Source organism: Phyllobates terribilis, unplaced genomic scaffold (assembly GCF_046119375.1).
Source record: "Phyllobates terribilis strain yellow unplaced genomic scaffold, ASM4611937v1 Scaffold_1__5_contigs__length_1240528914, whole genome shotgun sequence".
In the NCBI taxonomy this organism is placed as follows: domain Eukaryota; kingdom Metazoa; phylum Chordata; class Amphibia; order Anura; family Dendrobatidae; genus Phyllobates; species Phyllobates terribilis.
In genome coordinates this window covers 589,444,301-589,461,722 of record NW_027362761.1, presented here as the reverse complement: position 1 = coordinate 589,461,722, position 17,422 = coordinate 589,444,301, and the positions used below count along the sequence as shown (strand labels likewise).

The 17,422-nt window shown below is 45.7% G+C and overlaps 1 protein-coding gene across 1 annotated transcript in view; it reads left to right on the top strand.

Annotated features, from left to right (window-relative positions):
• Positions 1–16,736, top strand: part of TTC33 (tetratricopeptide repeat domain 33) — a 178,287-nt gene extending 161,551 nt beyond the window's left edge. The window contains exon 5 of the mRNA XM_073682001.1: positions 11,285–16,736. Coding sequence (XP_073538102.1) covers positions 11,285–11,644 — 360 coding nt within the window. The 3' untranslated portion in view covers positions 11,645–16,736. The remainder of the gene's footprint in view (positions 1–11,284) is intronic.
• Positions 16,737–17,422: the final 686 nt, after the last annotated feature.

The window sequence follows — 17,422 nt, the reverse complement described above, 5'->3', positions numbered from 1 at the left end:
AAATCCCCAAGATGGTACAACATTACACAGTCTCACCCTTCCGCTCCGCCCGCCTGGGATAGAACAGCAGTGACTTTGGGACTTCCAGGGCCGACTACCTTGACCAGTGGCCCCCCACTTCTAGCGGACCCCCACAGAGAGAAGCTAGCAGCAAGCTTAGAAAGATAGCAGTCCATCGAGGTCCAAGGCCAGGAGACCCGAGGGTCCCACCCTGGCCTCCTTGAGCGTTTCCATGGGGTCAGATGACCAGCAAGTCCCATTTTGGCTTCTCCGAATGTCTCCATGGGTTCCAGGCGACCGTTGGGTCCCTCCTGGCAACCCCAAACAACATATCCATGGGGCCAGGTGACTTCATCATCCCAACCTGGTCTCCCAAAACATATCCACAGGCTCTCTGATGGTTAATGGAGCAGATCCGTATCTTTCCAGTCAGGGCCATATACCCTTAGGCTGGAATCATGTAGAATCCAAATCTGTGTCTCTTTGGGTAAAGCCATGCTTCCAAGCTGATCTACACAGTGACTGCACCAGCAGAACCGTGAGTGCAGCTCTGGAGTATAATACAGGATGTAACTCAGGATCAGTAATGTAATGTATGTACACAGTGACTGCACCAGCAGAATAGTGAGTGCAGCTCTGGAGTATAATACAGGATGTAACTCAGGATCAGTAATGTAATGTATGTACACAGTGACTGCACCAGCAGAATAGTGAGTGCAGCTCTGGAGTATAATACAGGATGTAACTCAGGATCAGTAATGTAATGTATGTACACAGTGACTGCACCAGCAGAATAGTGAGTGCAGCTCTGAAGTATAATACAGGATGTAACTCAGGATCAGTATAGGATCAGTAATGTAATGTATGTACACAGTGACTGCACCAGCAGAATAGTGAGTGCAGCTCTGGAGTATAATACAGGATGTAACTCAGGATCAGTAATGTAATGTATGTACACTGTGACTGCACCAGCAGAATAGTGAGTGCAGCTCTGGGGTATAATATAGAATGTTACTCAGGATCAGTAATGTAATGTATGTACACAGTGACTGCACCAGCAGAATAGTGAGTGCAGCTCTGGGGTATAATATAGAATGTTACTCAGGATCAGTAATGTAATGTATGTACACAGTGACTGCACCAGCAGAATAGTGAGTGCAGCTCTGGAGTATAATACAGGAAGTAACTCAGGATCCCCCACCCAACAATTTTTTTGGGAAAACCTATTAAGATAGATTTTTATTTTTCAGCTTTTGTTTTAAAGTAGAAATCTTTCTTATTAAAAAAAAATGTATCTTAATCAGTCCGACATTCTGTGCTCATCTCATTTTAATATATCAGCAGTCGAAGTTCTGCAGATACAGACCTGCAAATTTCTTCCATAGACCTTTTAGTTACAAATTCTGTCTCATTGCAGTCACCACTAGGGGGAGCGGTCTGCTTACTTTCATAATAAGCTCTTGTGCTCCACCTAGTGGTGGCCGCAGACAGCAGGATTTTTATCTTGTTTCAAGATATTATCAAAAATACAGATCCCCACCCGCTATACACTTTATGAACGTTCACTTTTAGGGTTTTACAGTAATTGGAGTTAAACCAATAAATATAACTATCGGAATCCCAAATATCCAGATGAATAAAATGTATAGTATTAGGGGCCTCTGAGCCGCATGATCTCATCTGATCCGAAGATTTTCACCATAATTTCTCTTATTTTCTGACATTTCCCAGATATAAGCGTGGGATATTCCGTGCACCAGGAGGGGATGTATAATTCATCCTCTGCCAAGAATACATAAAATTTATCTCTTGGGTCCAGCGGCGCCTCCTATAGAGAAAATATGACAGGAGTGTTTGTAGGAGGATCAGCCCCGTGTTTACCGGGTGAGAGCGGCGGTTTTACTTGCATTTTTTGGATGACTCTGATCAGTATATGGTTTTCTAATCACATTATGAAGATGATTCATGAATCCACACTTGCTGCTTCCAGTTTTTGAGCGCTACCATCCCCGGGTACTTACACATCTTATCTCTTATGTTTCTGGTTGACCATCTTTCACTTTAGGCACAAATGTCATTCAGTCGTTATAACTAATAGTCTCAAAAGTAATTTGTGGTGAGCCGCTTAGCCCGTTATATGGCCTCATGTTCCTCTGTTCTTGTGATGGATCTGAGCCTACGTGAGAGGAAGGGGGCATGGAAAAGCTCATCGACCTGATCCTATTGGTTGGGAAGAGGGCATGGAGAAGGTGGTGGAACGGATCCTACCGAAGGGGAAGGGGAAATGGAGATTCTGACTGCACTCATCCTACTGATGGGGAAGGGGGCATGGAGAAAATGGTGGAATGGATCCAACCGAAGGGGAAGGGGACATGGAGAAAATGGTGGAATGGATCCAACTGAAGGGGAAGGGACATGGAGAATCTGACCGAACTGATCTCTCTGGAGGGGAAGACGGCATTGATAAGCTGATAATGGTGTGGAGAAGCTGATCCTTCTGGAGGGGAAGGGGACATTAAGAAGCTTATTGAACTGATCCTACCGGAGGGGAATGCGAAGTGGAGAAGCTGGTGGAACGGATCTTACCAGAGGGAAGGAGGCATTAAGAAGATGGTGGAATGGATCCTACCAGAGGGGAAGGGGGCATTGAGAAGATGATCGAACTGAAACTACTGGAATGGAAGGGGGCATGGAGAAGCTGATCGAATTGATCCTACTGTAAGGGAATGGGCATTGAGAACTGATCCCAATGAAACTATCGGAGGGGAAGGGGGCATTGAGAAGCTGGTGGAACAGATCCTATAGGAGGGAAAAGGGGCATTGAGAAACTGATCAAACTGAATCTACAGGAAGGGAAGGAAGCATTGAGAAGCTGATCGAACTGATCCTACCAGAGGGGAAGGCGCCATGGAGAGGCTGATCAAACTGATCCTACTGGAGGGGAAAGGGTGCATGGTGATGATCTAACTGATCCTTTTGGAGGTGAAGGGGAAATGGAGAAGCTGATCGAACTGGTCCTACTGGAGGTGAAGTGGGCATGGAGAAGCTGGTCGAACTGATCTCTCTGCAGGGGAAGGAGGCATTGATAAGCTGATCATGGTGTGGAGCAGCTGATCCTGCTGGAGGGGAAGGGGGCATTGAGAAGCTTATTGAACTTATCCTACTGGAGGGGAAGGGGACATGGAGAAGATGATCAAGCTGATCCTACTGTAGGGGAAGGGGGCATGGAGAAGCTCATCAAACCAATCCTACTAGAGGGGATGGGGACATGGAGAAGATGATTGAACTGATCCTACTGGAGGGGAAAGGGTGCATGGTGACGATCTAACTGATCCTTTTGGAGGTGAAGGGGAAATGGAGAAGCTGACCAAACTGATTCTACTCTAGGGGATGGGGCCATGGAGAAGCTGATCCTACTGGAGGTGAAGTGGGCATGAAGAAGCTGATTGAAGTGATCTCTCTGCAGGGGAAGGGGGCATTGAGAAGCTTATCAAACCAATACTACTAGAGGGGATGGGGACATGGAGAAGATGATTGAACTGATCCTGTTAGAGGGGAAAGGGACATGGAGAAGCTGATCTAGCTGAACCTACCTGAGGGAATGGAAGCATTGAGAAGCTGATCAAACTGAACCTACTGGAAGGGAAGGGGACATGGAGAAGCTTATAGAACTAATGAAACTGTCATATCAGAAGGAAAAGTTTGTGAAGTAACTGATGTAACTGGTCCTACCAGAGAGTAGTGTGGTGTGGAGAAGTTGATCCAACTGATCCTACAGGAGAGGAGAGGGTTGTAGAGAAGCTGATGGAACTAATCCTATCGATGATGAGGGAAGAAGGTGTGGAGAAACTGTTGGATCCCACTGGAGAGAAAGGTGGTGTTAGGAAGCTCATTAAAGTTATCTATGCAAAGAAAAATAAGTTGTGGAAAAGCCGATAGGATCAGTTCAATCAGAGGTTAGCGAGGTGTAAGGAGGTTGTTCGATACTCTGTGATACATACGCTCTTTAAACAGATATCAAGTTGCATGCTCGGTAATGCTATATTAATCAATCTTTTTGACCTTCTTACCTTATATTTTTTCTTCTAATATGACCCTATAAAGCGGCGGCGTTTGACCTGCCCAATGGTGAATGCCATCCACCTAGTGGCCTTTAATTTACACTTCATTTCCCAGATTGGTTTCTGTCTAAAACCAAAAGACCAAAACCAGAAACCAGTGAGAAAAAAGATAATTATCATTAGGTAGCTATCACACATACACTAGGGGAAATGGGACTAATGGTCTCCATACTCCATAAAGTCAGCCGATATTGACTGACCATCTCATTTATAAGAAGCCCTTAACCGATGGCGGTGGGACGGGAATAAGGCAGTGTAAGCCGAGCCTTCATCTGTATGGAGGAGCCAGGAGAGAGATCTGTTGGCCCAATTTTTGATCACCTGGGGTGTATGGGCACATATAGTAAGAGGGAACTGGAGATCTGAGAAGTCACATCCGGTAAGTCCTCCTCTGTAAATGCATGAGCAGCATACAATCCTATTCCAAGGATGTGGAAAAGGGGGAAGACAGCAGTTGTATCCCAACCCTGGTAGGAGACAGCAGGATTATAAATGGCACATTGTAACTGGGACATATTTTACATTAGGGCCCAAGGGTAGGCTTCTGATTTATACTTAGGAGCAGGGAATGAGTGTGCTCTGTCTGTATCACTCTGAAGTTTCCAACATTGTAGATAGCAAATTGTAAAATATCCTCTCGTAAAACAATCTTTGCTCGCTTTTTGCTGTTATTATTATTTATTATTATAGCGCCATTTATACCATGGCTCTTTACATGTGATAGGGGTATACATAGCAAAAACATTTACATAATCTTAACAAAACAAGTCAGCAACTGGTACAGGAGGAGCGAGGACCCTGCCCGCGAGGGCTCACAGTCTACAGGGGATGGGTGAGGATACAGTAGGTGAGGGTAGAGGAGGTCATGCAGTAATGTGGTGGTGCGGTGGTTACAGCAGGTTGTCGGCTTGTCGGAAGAGGTGAGACTTCAGGTTTCTTTTGAAGGCTTCCACGGTAGGCGAGAGTCTGATGTGTTGGGGTAGAGAGTTCCAGAGTAGGGGGGAAGCACGGGAGAAATCTTGTATGCGATTGTGGGAGGAGGAGATAAGAGGGGAGTAGAGCAGGAGATCTTGTGAGGATCGGAGGTTGCGTGCAGGTATGTACCGGGAGACTAGGTCACAGATGTATGGAGGAGACAGGTTGTGGATGGCTTTGTATGCCATGGTTAGGGTTTTGAACTGGATTCTCTGGGCAATGGGGAGCCCGTGAAGAGATTGACAGAGAGGAGAGGCCGGGGAATAGCGGGGGGACAGGTGGATTAGTCGAGCAGCAGAGTTTAGGATAGATTGGAGGGGCGCAAGAGTGTTGGAAGGGAGGCCACAGAGCAGGAGGTTGCAGTAGTCGAGGCGGGAGATGATGAGGGCATGCACTAGTGTTTCTGCAGAGTCTTTGCTGAGGAATGCACAGATCCGGGAGATATTTTTGAGCTGGAGTCGGCAGGAAGTGGAAAGGGCTTGGATATCAGGTTTGAAGGAGATATCAGAGTCCAAGGTTACCCCCAAGGCAGCGAGCTTGTGGGACTGGGGAGAGTGAACAGCCATTGACGTTGATGGATAGGTCAGATGGGGGATATGAATGAGAGGGTGGAAAGATGATGAACTCTGTTTTATCCATGTTGAGTCTTAGAAATCTGGCAGAGAAGAAGGATGAGATGGCGGACAGACATTGTGGGATTTTGGATAGTAGGGAGGAGATATCGGGTCCAGAGAGGTAGATCTGTGTGTCATCAGCATAGAGGTGATACTGAAAGCTGTGAGACTCTGAGCTGTCCCAGGCCAAAGGTGTAGATGGAGAAGAGCAGAGGTCCTAGAACTGAACCTTGGGGGACACCGACAGATAGGGGGCGAGATGAGGAGGTGGTGCGTGAGTGGGAGACGCTGAATGTCCTGTCTGTTAAGTATGAGGAGATCCAAGATAGGGCCAAGTCCGTGATGCCAAGAGATTAGAGAATCTGTAGTAAAAGGGAATGGTCCACTGTGTGGAAGGCAGATGACTGGTCCAGAAGGAGGAGGATGGAGTAGTGTCGCTTGGATTTGGCAGTTAGTAGGTCGTTGGTGACTTTGGTCAAGGCAGTTTCAGTCGAGTGATGCGGTCGGAAGCCAGATGGCAGGCGGTCGAAGAGGGAACAGGAGGAGAGGTGGGAGGACAGTTCAAGGTGGACATGTTGTTCTAGTAGTTTTGAGGCAAAGGGGAGAAGTGATATGGGGCGGTAGCTAGTCAGAGAGGATGGGTCAAGGGAGGGCTTTTTGAGGATGGGTGTGATTGCGGCATGTTTGAAACATGAGGGGAAGACACCGGTTGTTAGTGACAGGTTGAAGAGGTGGGTTAGGGTTGGGATGAAGACTGTGGTAAGGTTAGGGATGAGGTGGGATGGGATTGGGTCAAGTTCACAGGTTGTGAGGTGTGATTTGGAGAGTAAAGCGGAGACTTGACCTTCTGTAATGGTGGAGAAGTGGGGTTTGGAGGAGGAAGGTTGAGTAGATATGAGGAGGGGTTGTGCGGGCTTTAGGCAAAAGCTTTGTCTGATGGTGTCAATCTTCTGCTTGAAGAATGAGGCAAAGTTTTCGGCTGAGATGAGAGAAGAGGGAGGAGGCGCTGGGGGACGAAGGAGAGAGTTGAAAGTGTTAAATAGCTGTTTAGGGTTGTGAGATAGGGAGGATATGAGAGATGAGAAGTAGGTTTGTTTTGCTGTAGTGAGCGCGGACTTGAAGATAGTGAGGGATTGTTTGAATGCGATGAAGTGCTCGATGGAGTGAGACCTTTTCCATCTCCTCTCCGCAACCCTGGAGGTCCGTCGCAGTTCTTTAGTAAGTTTGGTGTGCCAGGGTTGCCTGTTGATTGTGCGAGATTTGGTATGTGTGAGGGGGGGCGATCGAGTCGAGAGCTGCAGCTATTGTAGTGTTATATGAAGCGGCAGCAACATCTGCATTATGTAAGGAATTTATGTCTGTAAGAGGGAGAAGGGATTCAGAGAGTGAGTGTAGGTGAAGGTGTTTGAGGTTTCTGCGAGCATGTGTAAGTTTGTGGAGTGGGGATTGTGCACTTGGAGAGGAGAGGGTAGAGAATGTGAGGAGGTTATGGTCAGAGAGAGGGAGGGGTGAGTTAAAGAGGTTAGATAGGGAACAGAGGCGGGTGAAGATGAGGTCCAGTGTGTGGCCATCTTTATGAGTAGCTGCCGAAGACCATTGAGCAAGGCCGAAGGAGGAAATGAGGGATAGGAGCTTAGAGACAGACGAGTGGGAAGTGTCAATGGGGATGTTGAAGTCACTCATTATGATAGTGGGAATGTCAGTGGAAAGGATGTGAAGCAGCCTGGTGGTGAAGTGGTCTAAGAAAGTGGTGGCTAGCCCTGGGGGTTGGTAAAAGACGGCCAGTTGGAGGTCAGAGGGGGAAAAGATGCGCACACAGTGCACCTCAAAAGAGGGGAGTTTAACAGAGGGTGGCAGTGATATTTGGGTGAAAGCGCAGGTATCTGACAGGAGAAAACCTACGCCTCCGCCATGTTTACCGATGGGGCGGGGTGTGTGGGAAAGGTGGAATCCGCCATATGAAAGTGCAGCTGGGGAGGCTGTGTCAGAGGGGGTGAGCCATGTTTCGGTGATGGCGAGGAAGGAGAGTTTGTTAGTAATGAAAAGGTCGTGGATGTAGGAAAGTTTGTTGCCGACGGAGCGAGCGTTCCATAGAGCTCCTGTTAGAGCAACTGAGGAAGTGGGGATTAGCTGGATGGGTATGATGTTAGAAGGGTTGCGACAGTTTGTGGAAGGTCGTGGATAGGAGGTAGAAGTAACTGTGGGGATATGGTGAGGAGGACCAGGATTTGGAGAGATATCTCCAGCAGTGAGGAGGAGCAGAGAAAGTGTTAGCAGGTGGGAGCAGGAGAGACCATGAGGTGGCTGTCTGTGTTTGGAGATCCAGGATTGAATGTTGAGGAATAATTCGGTGAGATGAATGGGGAGAATAGAGGGAGAGATGAAGAGTTCATTACTAGGTGTAGGGATTTGAGGGGTTATTAGAAAGTGGAGGACTATATAGGAAAAAGTGAGAGCTAACAGAAACATGGTTAAAGAGAGTAAGTGGTCAGAGTGTTGGTTACCTGACTCCTGCCCTGACTAACTGCCTCTGAAATAACTGCCACTTATCTCCGAAGCCACTTTGCACAAGAAGACGCTTCCACAACCCAGCACGCGTGCACCCCTTAAGGAGCTTCTAAATATATAGGGCACACTAAACCATCAGGTGAGGGGCATTGTGGGAGCTGCTTGTGGCTAAATTAGCAGCTGGGCATCTCACCAGGAGATGGCTGGGTGATCAAAGACAGGGCTAGGACTCTGCAGGCTCTGCAGTTTAGCACCTCTAAACATCAGATAAAGTCTACAGTGGGGAAAGGACAGACATATGTGAGTATTGAGTCGAATGGGACAGATAAAGCAGAAATATCAAGCAGAGAATTCTACCAGTGAGTTGAATCAGGAGAGCAGAGCATTAGATGGCGGCATATACAGCGAGCAGAGGAATTGTGCAGGAGAAGAGCATGTACCTGTGTGAAAAGAGAAGTTCCCAATTTTTTCACTTTTCGTGTCTTCATCATTCGGTTTGCCCTGTTAACCACTTTCCTCATGAGCTGATGGCAAACTCTGCTTCATTGGCTGTTTGCATAGTCATTTTGTGACGCTCTCTACTTGTCCAAACCACGGGGACAATGAACCTCTGCCGCCAAGCATTGTTCTGGAAATGTCACCTTGCCGAGGACACAACCGGAGTGTTTGCAGGTCGTGTTCATTACCAGCTCGTAGAAGCTCTGCATTGCTGTATTCGACATTGTAACGTAACCTGAACGCTCATGACAGGTTCTTATCTACAGACTAGAAGCACAAGCTTACATACAGTGATGGCCAAAAGTGTTGGCACTTTTGAAATTGTTCCAGAAAATGAAGTATTTCTCCCAGAATGTGTTACAATTCCACATGTTTTGTTATACACGTGTGTTCATTTCCTTTGTCTGTATTCGGAACAACAAAAAAGAACTGAGAAAAAAAAAGGCAAATTGGATATAATTTCACACAAAATGTGCCGGACAAAATTATTATTTGGTTGCGCACCCTTTGGAATAAATAACTTCAATCGCTTCCTATAACCATCATCAAGCTTCTTACACCTCTCATCTGGAAGTTTGGATGACATTTCTTTTGCAAAGTGCTCCAGGTCTCTCATATGTGAAGGCGTCTTCTCCTAACAGCAATTGTAAGATTTCTCCACAGGTGATCAATGGGATTTAGATCCGGACTCATTGCTGCCACTTCAGAACTCTCCAGCGCTTTGTTTCCATCCATTTCTGGAGGCTTCTTGAAGTATGTTTGGGGTCATTGTCTTGCTGGGAGACCCCTGACCTAGACTGCAAACTCAGCTTTCTGACCCTAGGCACTACATTGCAACCCAAAATCCTTTGGTAATCTTTAGATTTCATGATGCCTTGCACACAGTCAAGGCACCCAGTGCCAGAGGCAACGAAACAACCCCAAAACATCTTTTACCCGCCACCATATTTGACTGTAGGTACTGTGTTCTTTTCTTTGTAGGCTTCATTCTGTTTTCGGTAAACAGAATGATGTGCTTTACCAAAAAGCTCTATCTTGGTCTCATCTGTCCACAAGACTCTTTCCAGAAGGATTTTGGCTTACTCACGTGCATTTTGGCAAACTGCAGTTTAGCTTTTTTATGTCTCTGTGTCAGCAGTGGGGTCCTCCTCTGTCTCCTGCCATAGCATTTCATTTCATTCGGATGTCGATGGATAGCTCGTGCTGACACTGATGCACCCTGAGTCTGCAGGACAGCTTAAATTTCTTTGGAACTTGATTGGGGCTGCTTATCCACCATCCGGACTATCCTGCGTTGCAACCTTTCATCAATTTTTCTCTGCCGTCCAAGGAGATTAGCTACAGTGTCATGGGTTGTAAACTTCTTGATTATGTTGCACACCGTGGACAAAGGAACATCAAGATCTCTGGAGATGAATCTGAAACCTTAAGATTGTTGATATTTTTTCAACAATTTTGGTTCTCAAGTCCTCAGACGGTTCTCTTCTCCTTTTTCTGTTCTCCATGCTTAGTGCGGCACACACAAACACACAATGCAAAGATTGAGTCAACTTCTCCCCCTTTTTATCTGGTTTCAGGTGTGATTTTCATATTGCCCACATCTTGCTACTTGCCACAGGTGAGTTTGAAAGAACATCACATACTTGAAACAAAGATTTTTTTACTTACAATTTTTGGAAAGGTTCCAATAATTTTGTCCTGCCCATTTTTTGGGGTTTTGTGTGAAATTATGTCCAAATTGCCTTTTTTTCTTTGTGTTTTTCCTATACACAAAATAAACATGTGTATAACAAAATGTGTAATTGCAATATTTTTTTTCAGAGAAATACTTCATTTTCTGAAACAGTTTAATGGGTGCCAAAACTTTTGGCCATGACTGTATCTGTATGTTTTGGATGTATTTTATCTTAAAACTGACCCGCGGTGCATTAAAAATGTGTCCACTATTAGAAGCAATCACTGCCGTCTGATTGGTGAGGGTCCAAATAACAGATACCCCCATTAGTCAAGGAATTATAGCTCTGTGTCTTATTTTTGCAGCTGTCTTGAGGCTGACTTACAAGAATGAAACAACCTGGATGAAAGTTTCTTACCGTTTTGTGTATGTAATGTTTCTCCACTATAAACAAAAGTAGTGTAGTCTTATCATCCAGAGATAGGTAGTTCTTTCTCCGTCTTCTCTTTTTGGTGACTTAAGTTCGATAGAAGAGCCGGTAAGTGTAGTAGAGTAAGGTTGGGTTTCCATTGAGGTTAGGTTTTGTAAGCCTGAGCTGGACACAAAGTTGTCCACTTAGTCTGGCGTCTATAGCTGTAGATAATGCTTTGGAAAAAAATAACACAACATGTCGGATGGACACGATGCCCGATGGACCCGATAATAGTGAGTTGATTCCATGTGGGCTGTTGATGTCCATCATGTAAGGATTCAAGTACTGATGTTACTTTTGGTTTCCTGTTCCTTTTGATACCCTAATAAGTATACTTAAGTGCACACAATGATGCCGTAACGATGAGCGATTTGTAATGAAAAGTCAATAATCGCTTGGGTATGCCTCATGTCATCTACAGGCCATTCGAAGCTTCCAGATCGCGATCCACATCTGCCCTTCAAACATGGAGTTGTGGGAGGAAGATCTGAACTGGGCTCGAAAACTTCTCCAACAGAAGAAAGAAGCTGAAATCTCTGAAGCCAAGGAGACGACGAATCGAACAGATTTCAGTATCGAACAAGCGACAATCCCAGACTATGACTTTGAGAGTGACGAAGTGGTGGCTGCCTGCGATGCTATATCGCAGATACACAAGGTGGCCGCTGCCGGTAGTAAAACCATTGTAGTTTCTTCATCAGGAAAGATGACAAATGAAGAACCGTCAGGAGACAACGCCTCCACCTCTGCTGACCCAATAGCATTTAGCAAGGCTCGATGATTGGATTATTAGAAGTGTGTTTTTCTTATTCGTGACACCAGAGCATTGAATCATGTTTTTTTTCTGTTTTTTCGTCTGTGACATTCATCCATCCTTTCCGGATGAGGCTTTAAAAGTAAAAGGTGGCTAAAAGATATTTTTGTACATTGAGAGATATCTTTTTATGGAATGGGGGATTCGTATGTGATCGTAAGATTCTCCCTTTGTCATGGCTATAACTGGGGTATTTACCCAAAAGACTCCCCTACATAAAACCAGTCATAAATGCATTTCAGAAGATCACAGCGTTGCGATCTCCGTGGATGGTCAATCCCTCTTTTGTTTCCTCAGTGGAGAAATGGCCATATTTTAGAGATTAACAAATTCTCCTCGAATTTCATTAAAAAAATAGATCCAATTTTATTTTTTTTTTTTGTGATTAACTCTGAGTGAATCCAGCAAAATATTTTCTGTCCATTCCCCATTTCAAAGGACTGGTAAAGATTTTTTAAAAAAATAATAATAATATAAAAATTGTCACTTTTCTATACAGTTCCCCCACCGCTCCTTACAGTCCCCATCTTCAGCCACAGAAGGTCTTCGGTCTTCTTCACAGGTCCCTTCCAGTCTTCGGTCTTCTTCACAGGCCCCTTCCAGTCTTAAGTCTTCTTCACAGATCCCATTCAGTCTTCGGTCTTCTTCACACGTCCCATCCAGTCTTCGATCTTCTTCACAGGTGCCGTCCGGTCTTCTTAACAGGTCCCTTCCAGTCTTAGGTCTTTATCACTGGTCCCATCCAGTCTTCGATCTTCTTCACAGGTCCCGTCCGGTCTTCTTAACAGGTCCCTTCCAGTCTTAGGTCTTCTTCACTGGTCCCATCCAGTCTTCGATCTTCTTCACAGGTCCCGTCCGGTCTTCTTAACTGGTCCCATCCAGTCTTCGGTCTTCTTCACAGGTCCCATCCGGTCTTCTTCACAGGTCCCGTCCAGTGTTCGGCACCTCCAGCGCTGACTAAGCTTCACAACGTCATGATGTCGAAATTTCTGGAGGCACCGCAGATCACTCTAGACATATGAAGAAGACCAAAGACCTGCTGTTACTGAAGAATGGGGCTGTGGGAAGAATTTAAAGGGTCGACTAAGTATTATCATTAATTTTTTTAATAGTAGAGACCCTACTGCATAATATGGCACATTTTAATTTTATTAATTCTATAGGAGTCAAATTTCCTGGGCAAATTAGAGCAAATCTGAGAACTAGAATTTTTGCAGATTCCCTCATCTTTCCCATACTCTTAGTGTTTTATAACCTCCATTGACTTCATTGAGTGGATAGGAGCTCAAGTGCAGCCATCTGTACATTGAGGGTCTAACCATGTGAGTTCCTGTCTGAAGGACAAAAAATTTTAGGCCTTATAGACATAGCAGAGCCTGCAGCACGAGTTGTACTGTCATATAGTGCGATAGGTGATACCTCCTTCTCTACGAGGTATACTAATGTACAATGGGGACTTCTTTGGACCTCATAATATGGTACTGACCATGAAGATCTAAAAGTAGAAATTCCCTGATAGAATTTGTGTCTCGTAAAGGTACCTTCAACAGATATCCAGATTCCTACGTACGAATGTACGCTCAATATGGTTGAGCATACATGTATTTTCATTCAGGAGAGGGGAATAAATGCCTGTTTCAATGGGTTATTTTCTGGGAGCTAAAAGAATCAAATGTTGAAATTCAGCATCTTTTCCCCAACATCTTCTGTCAGAGAATATTCAGGAGGCCCAAGCACATGCATCAGATAGGCAGTCAATCCCACCAGTACTGGCATTTCACGGTAGCTTTGCTCTAATGCAGGGATGTCAAACTCAAACACACAGAGGGTCAAAATGAAAAACTTGAAAGTCGCGGGCCAACGAGTATACAGTATAATGGGCCCCACACACTCCTCCATACAGAATAATGGGCCCCACACACTCCTCCATACAGAATAATGTGCCCCACACACTCCTCCATACAGTGTAATGGGCCCCACATAGTCCTCCAACAGAATAATGGGCCCCACATAGTCCTCCATACAGAATAATGGGCCCCACATAGTCCTCCATACAGAATAATGGGCCCCTCATAGTCCTCCATACAGAATAATGGGCCCCACACACTCCTCCATACAGAATAATGTGCCCCTCATAGTCCTCCATACAGAATAATGGGCCCCACATAGTCCTCCATACAGAATAATGGGCCCCACATAGTCCTCCATACAGAATAATGGGCCCCACATAGTCCTCCATACAGAATAATGGGCCCCACATAGTCCTCCATACAGAATAATGGGCCCCACATAGTCCTCCATACAGAATAATGGGCCCCTCATAGTCCTCCATACAGAATAATGGGCCCCACACACTCCTCCATACAGAATAATGGGCCCCTCATAGTCCTCCATACAGAATAATGGGCCCCACATAGTCCTCCATACAGAATAATGGGCCCCACATAGTCCTCCATACAGAATAATGTGCCCCTCATAGTCCTCCATACAGAATAATGGGCCCCACACACTCCTCCATACAGAAAAATGTGCCCCTCATAGTCCTCCATACAGAATAATGGGCCCCACATAGTCCTCCATACAGAATAATGGGCCCCACATAGTCCTCCATACAGAATAATGGGCCCCTCATAGTCCTCCATACAGAATAATGGGCCCCACACACTCCTCCATACAGAATAATGTGCCCCTCATAGTCCTCCATACAGAATAATGGGCCGCACATAGTCCTCCATACAGAATAATGGCCCCACATAGTCCTCCATACAGTATAATGGGCCCCACATAGTCCTCCATACAGTATAATGGACCCCACATAGTCCTCCATACAGTGTAATGGGCCCCACATAGTCCTCCATACAGTATAATGGGCCCCACATAGCCCTCAATACAGAGTAATGGCCCCACATAGTCCTCCATACAGTGTAATGGGCCCCACATAGTCCTCCATACAGTATAATGGACCCCACATAGTCCTCCATACAGTGTAATGGGCCCCACATAGTCCTCCATACAGTATAATGGGCCCCACATAGCCCTCCATACAGAGTAATGGCCCCACATAGTCCTCCATACAGTGTAATGGGCCCCACATAGTCCTCCATACAGTATAATGGACCCCACATAGTCCTCCATACAGTGTAATGGGCCCCCCATAGTCCTCCATACAGTATTATGGGCTCCACATAGTCCTCCATACAGTATAATGGGCCCCACATAGTCCTCCATACAGTATAATGGACCCCACATAGTCCTCCATACAGTGTAATGGGCCCCACATAGTCCTCCATACAGTATAATGGGCCCCACATAGTCCTCCATACAGTATAATGGACCCCACCTAGTCCTCCATACAGTGTAATGGGCCCCACATAGTCCTCCATACAGTATAATGGGCCCCACATAGCCCTCCATACAGAGTAATGGCCCCACATAGTCCTCCATACAGTGTAATGGGCCCCACATAGTCCTCCATACAGTATAATGGACCCCACATAGTCCTCCATACAGTGTAATGGGCCCCACATAGTCCTCCATACAGTATAATGGGCCCCACATAGCCCTCCATACAGAGTAATGGCCCCACATAGTCCTCCATACAGTGTAATGGGCCCCACATAGTCCTCCATACAGTATAATGGACCCCACATAGTCCTCCATACAGTGTAATGGGCCCCCCATAGTCCTCCATACAGTATTATGGGCTCCACATAGTCCTCCATACAGTATAATGGGCCCCACATAGTCCTCCATACAGTATAATGGACCCCACATAGTCCTCCATACAGTGTAATGGGCCCCACATAGTCCTCCATACAGTATAATGGGCCCCACATAGCCCTCCATACAGAGTAATGGCCCCACATAGTCCTCCATACAGTGTAATGGGCCCCACATAGTCCTCCATACAGTATAATGGACCCCACATAGTCCTCCATACAGTGTAATGGGCCCCACATAGTCCTCCATACAGTATAATGGGCCCCACATAGCCCTCCATACAGAGTAATGGCCCCACATAGTCCTCCATACAGTGTAATGGGCCCCACATAGTCCTCCATACAGTATAATGGACCCCACATAGTCCTCCATACAGTGTAATGGGCCCCACATAGTCCTCCATACAGTATAATGGGCCCCACATAGCCCTCCATACAGAGTAATGGCCCCACATAGTCCTACATACAGTGTAATGGGCCCCACATAGTCCTCCATACAGTATAATGGACCCCACATAGTCCTCCATACAGTGTAATGGGCCCCCCATAGTCCTCCATACAGTATTATGGGCTCCACATAGTCCTCCATACAGTATAATGGGCCCCACATAGTCCTCCATACAGTATAATGGACCCCACATAGTCCTCCATACAGTGTAATGGGCCCCACATAGTCCTCCATACAGTATAATGGGCCCCACATAGCCCTCCATACAGAGTAATGGCCCCACATAGTCCTCCATACAGTGTAATGGGCCCCACATAGTCCTCCATACAGTATAATGGACCCCACATAGTCCTCCATACAGTGTAATGGGCCCCACATAGTCTTCCATACAGTATAATGGGCCCCACATAGCCCTCCATACAGAGTAATGGCCCCACATAGTCCTCCATACAGTGTAATGGGCCCCACATAGTCCTCCATACAGTATAATGGGCCCCACATAGTCCTCCATACAGTGTAATGGGCCCCACATAGTCCTCCATACAGTATAATGGGCCCCACATAGCCCTCCATACAGAGTAATGGCCCCACATAGTCCTCCATACAGTATAATGGTCCCACATGGGGGTGGCGGTTCTCATGTCGAGGGCCCAATATAACCAACCTGCACCTATAGATACCATGAGAATAATAACCAGCTGAACCCAAACTTTATTAGGAAATGTACCCTGTGGATTATTTTCCCGCCAGCTGAGGTCCATGTTGCTGCCTCCTTGGCTCTATACAAACTAAGTCTTGGTAATTTTGGGGGCACTTTGACCTCCCATTTGTTTTCTTAGGGCATCTAACAGTTAAGATTCCCTTTAAAAATAAAATTTGAGTGTTGAGTGTTTTCTTTCTCTTCTTCGTCCTTTTTTGTCCCGATGAGCAAACTTTCTTTTCTGGGCTGATCTTGAAGCTTAAGTGCCCCAGAAAACTACAATTCCCAGCATTCTTTGCTGAAAAACAATCTCCAGCCCCGTGGTGGGGTCAGTAATGCAGCTCAGGAGGGGAAGATCGTATTAAAGGAAGATCCAAATCACCTGAACTGTGACGTTCCGATACAAAAGGAAGCAGTTCGTTCTTTGTAACAGGAAATCCGGAAACTGCAGAACCTCCCATTATGGAGCTCTGGGAATTAATGAAGTCATTTAGAAAAGTGTCTCGTTTTTTGATGTTGTGTTTATTGGAATATGATTTTTGTGCATGGAAAAACCCTTTAAGGCAAAGACAATCTTGAAGTGAAAACCTCTGGTGATTTTCAGCTGTAGAGAAAACTCCTTTGTTCTTGTGTGCTTATTCTCCGAAGACTTTGTCTTAGCCTCGATTATATTCACGGATGCGATGAACGCTCTGTATGTTAGTGATTTGCTTCTTAAAGAGATATTAACTAATAATGCAAAATAAACTATATTATTGTATATGTTGTATATTGTGGGGGTCACCACCACTCCTAAGATCCTTTTAGACAGATCATCATCTCAAAGTGAGCGCATGAAAAACTGACGCAGTGTCGACAATGCAAACAAGCACAAAAGT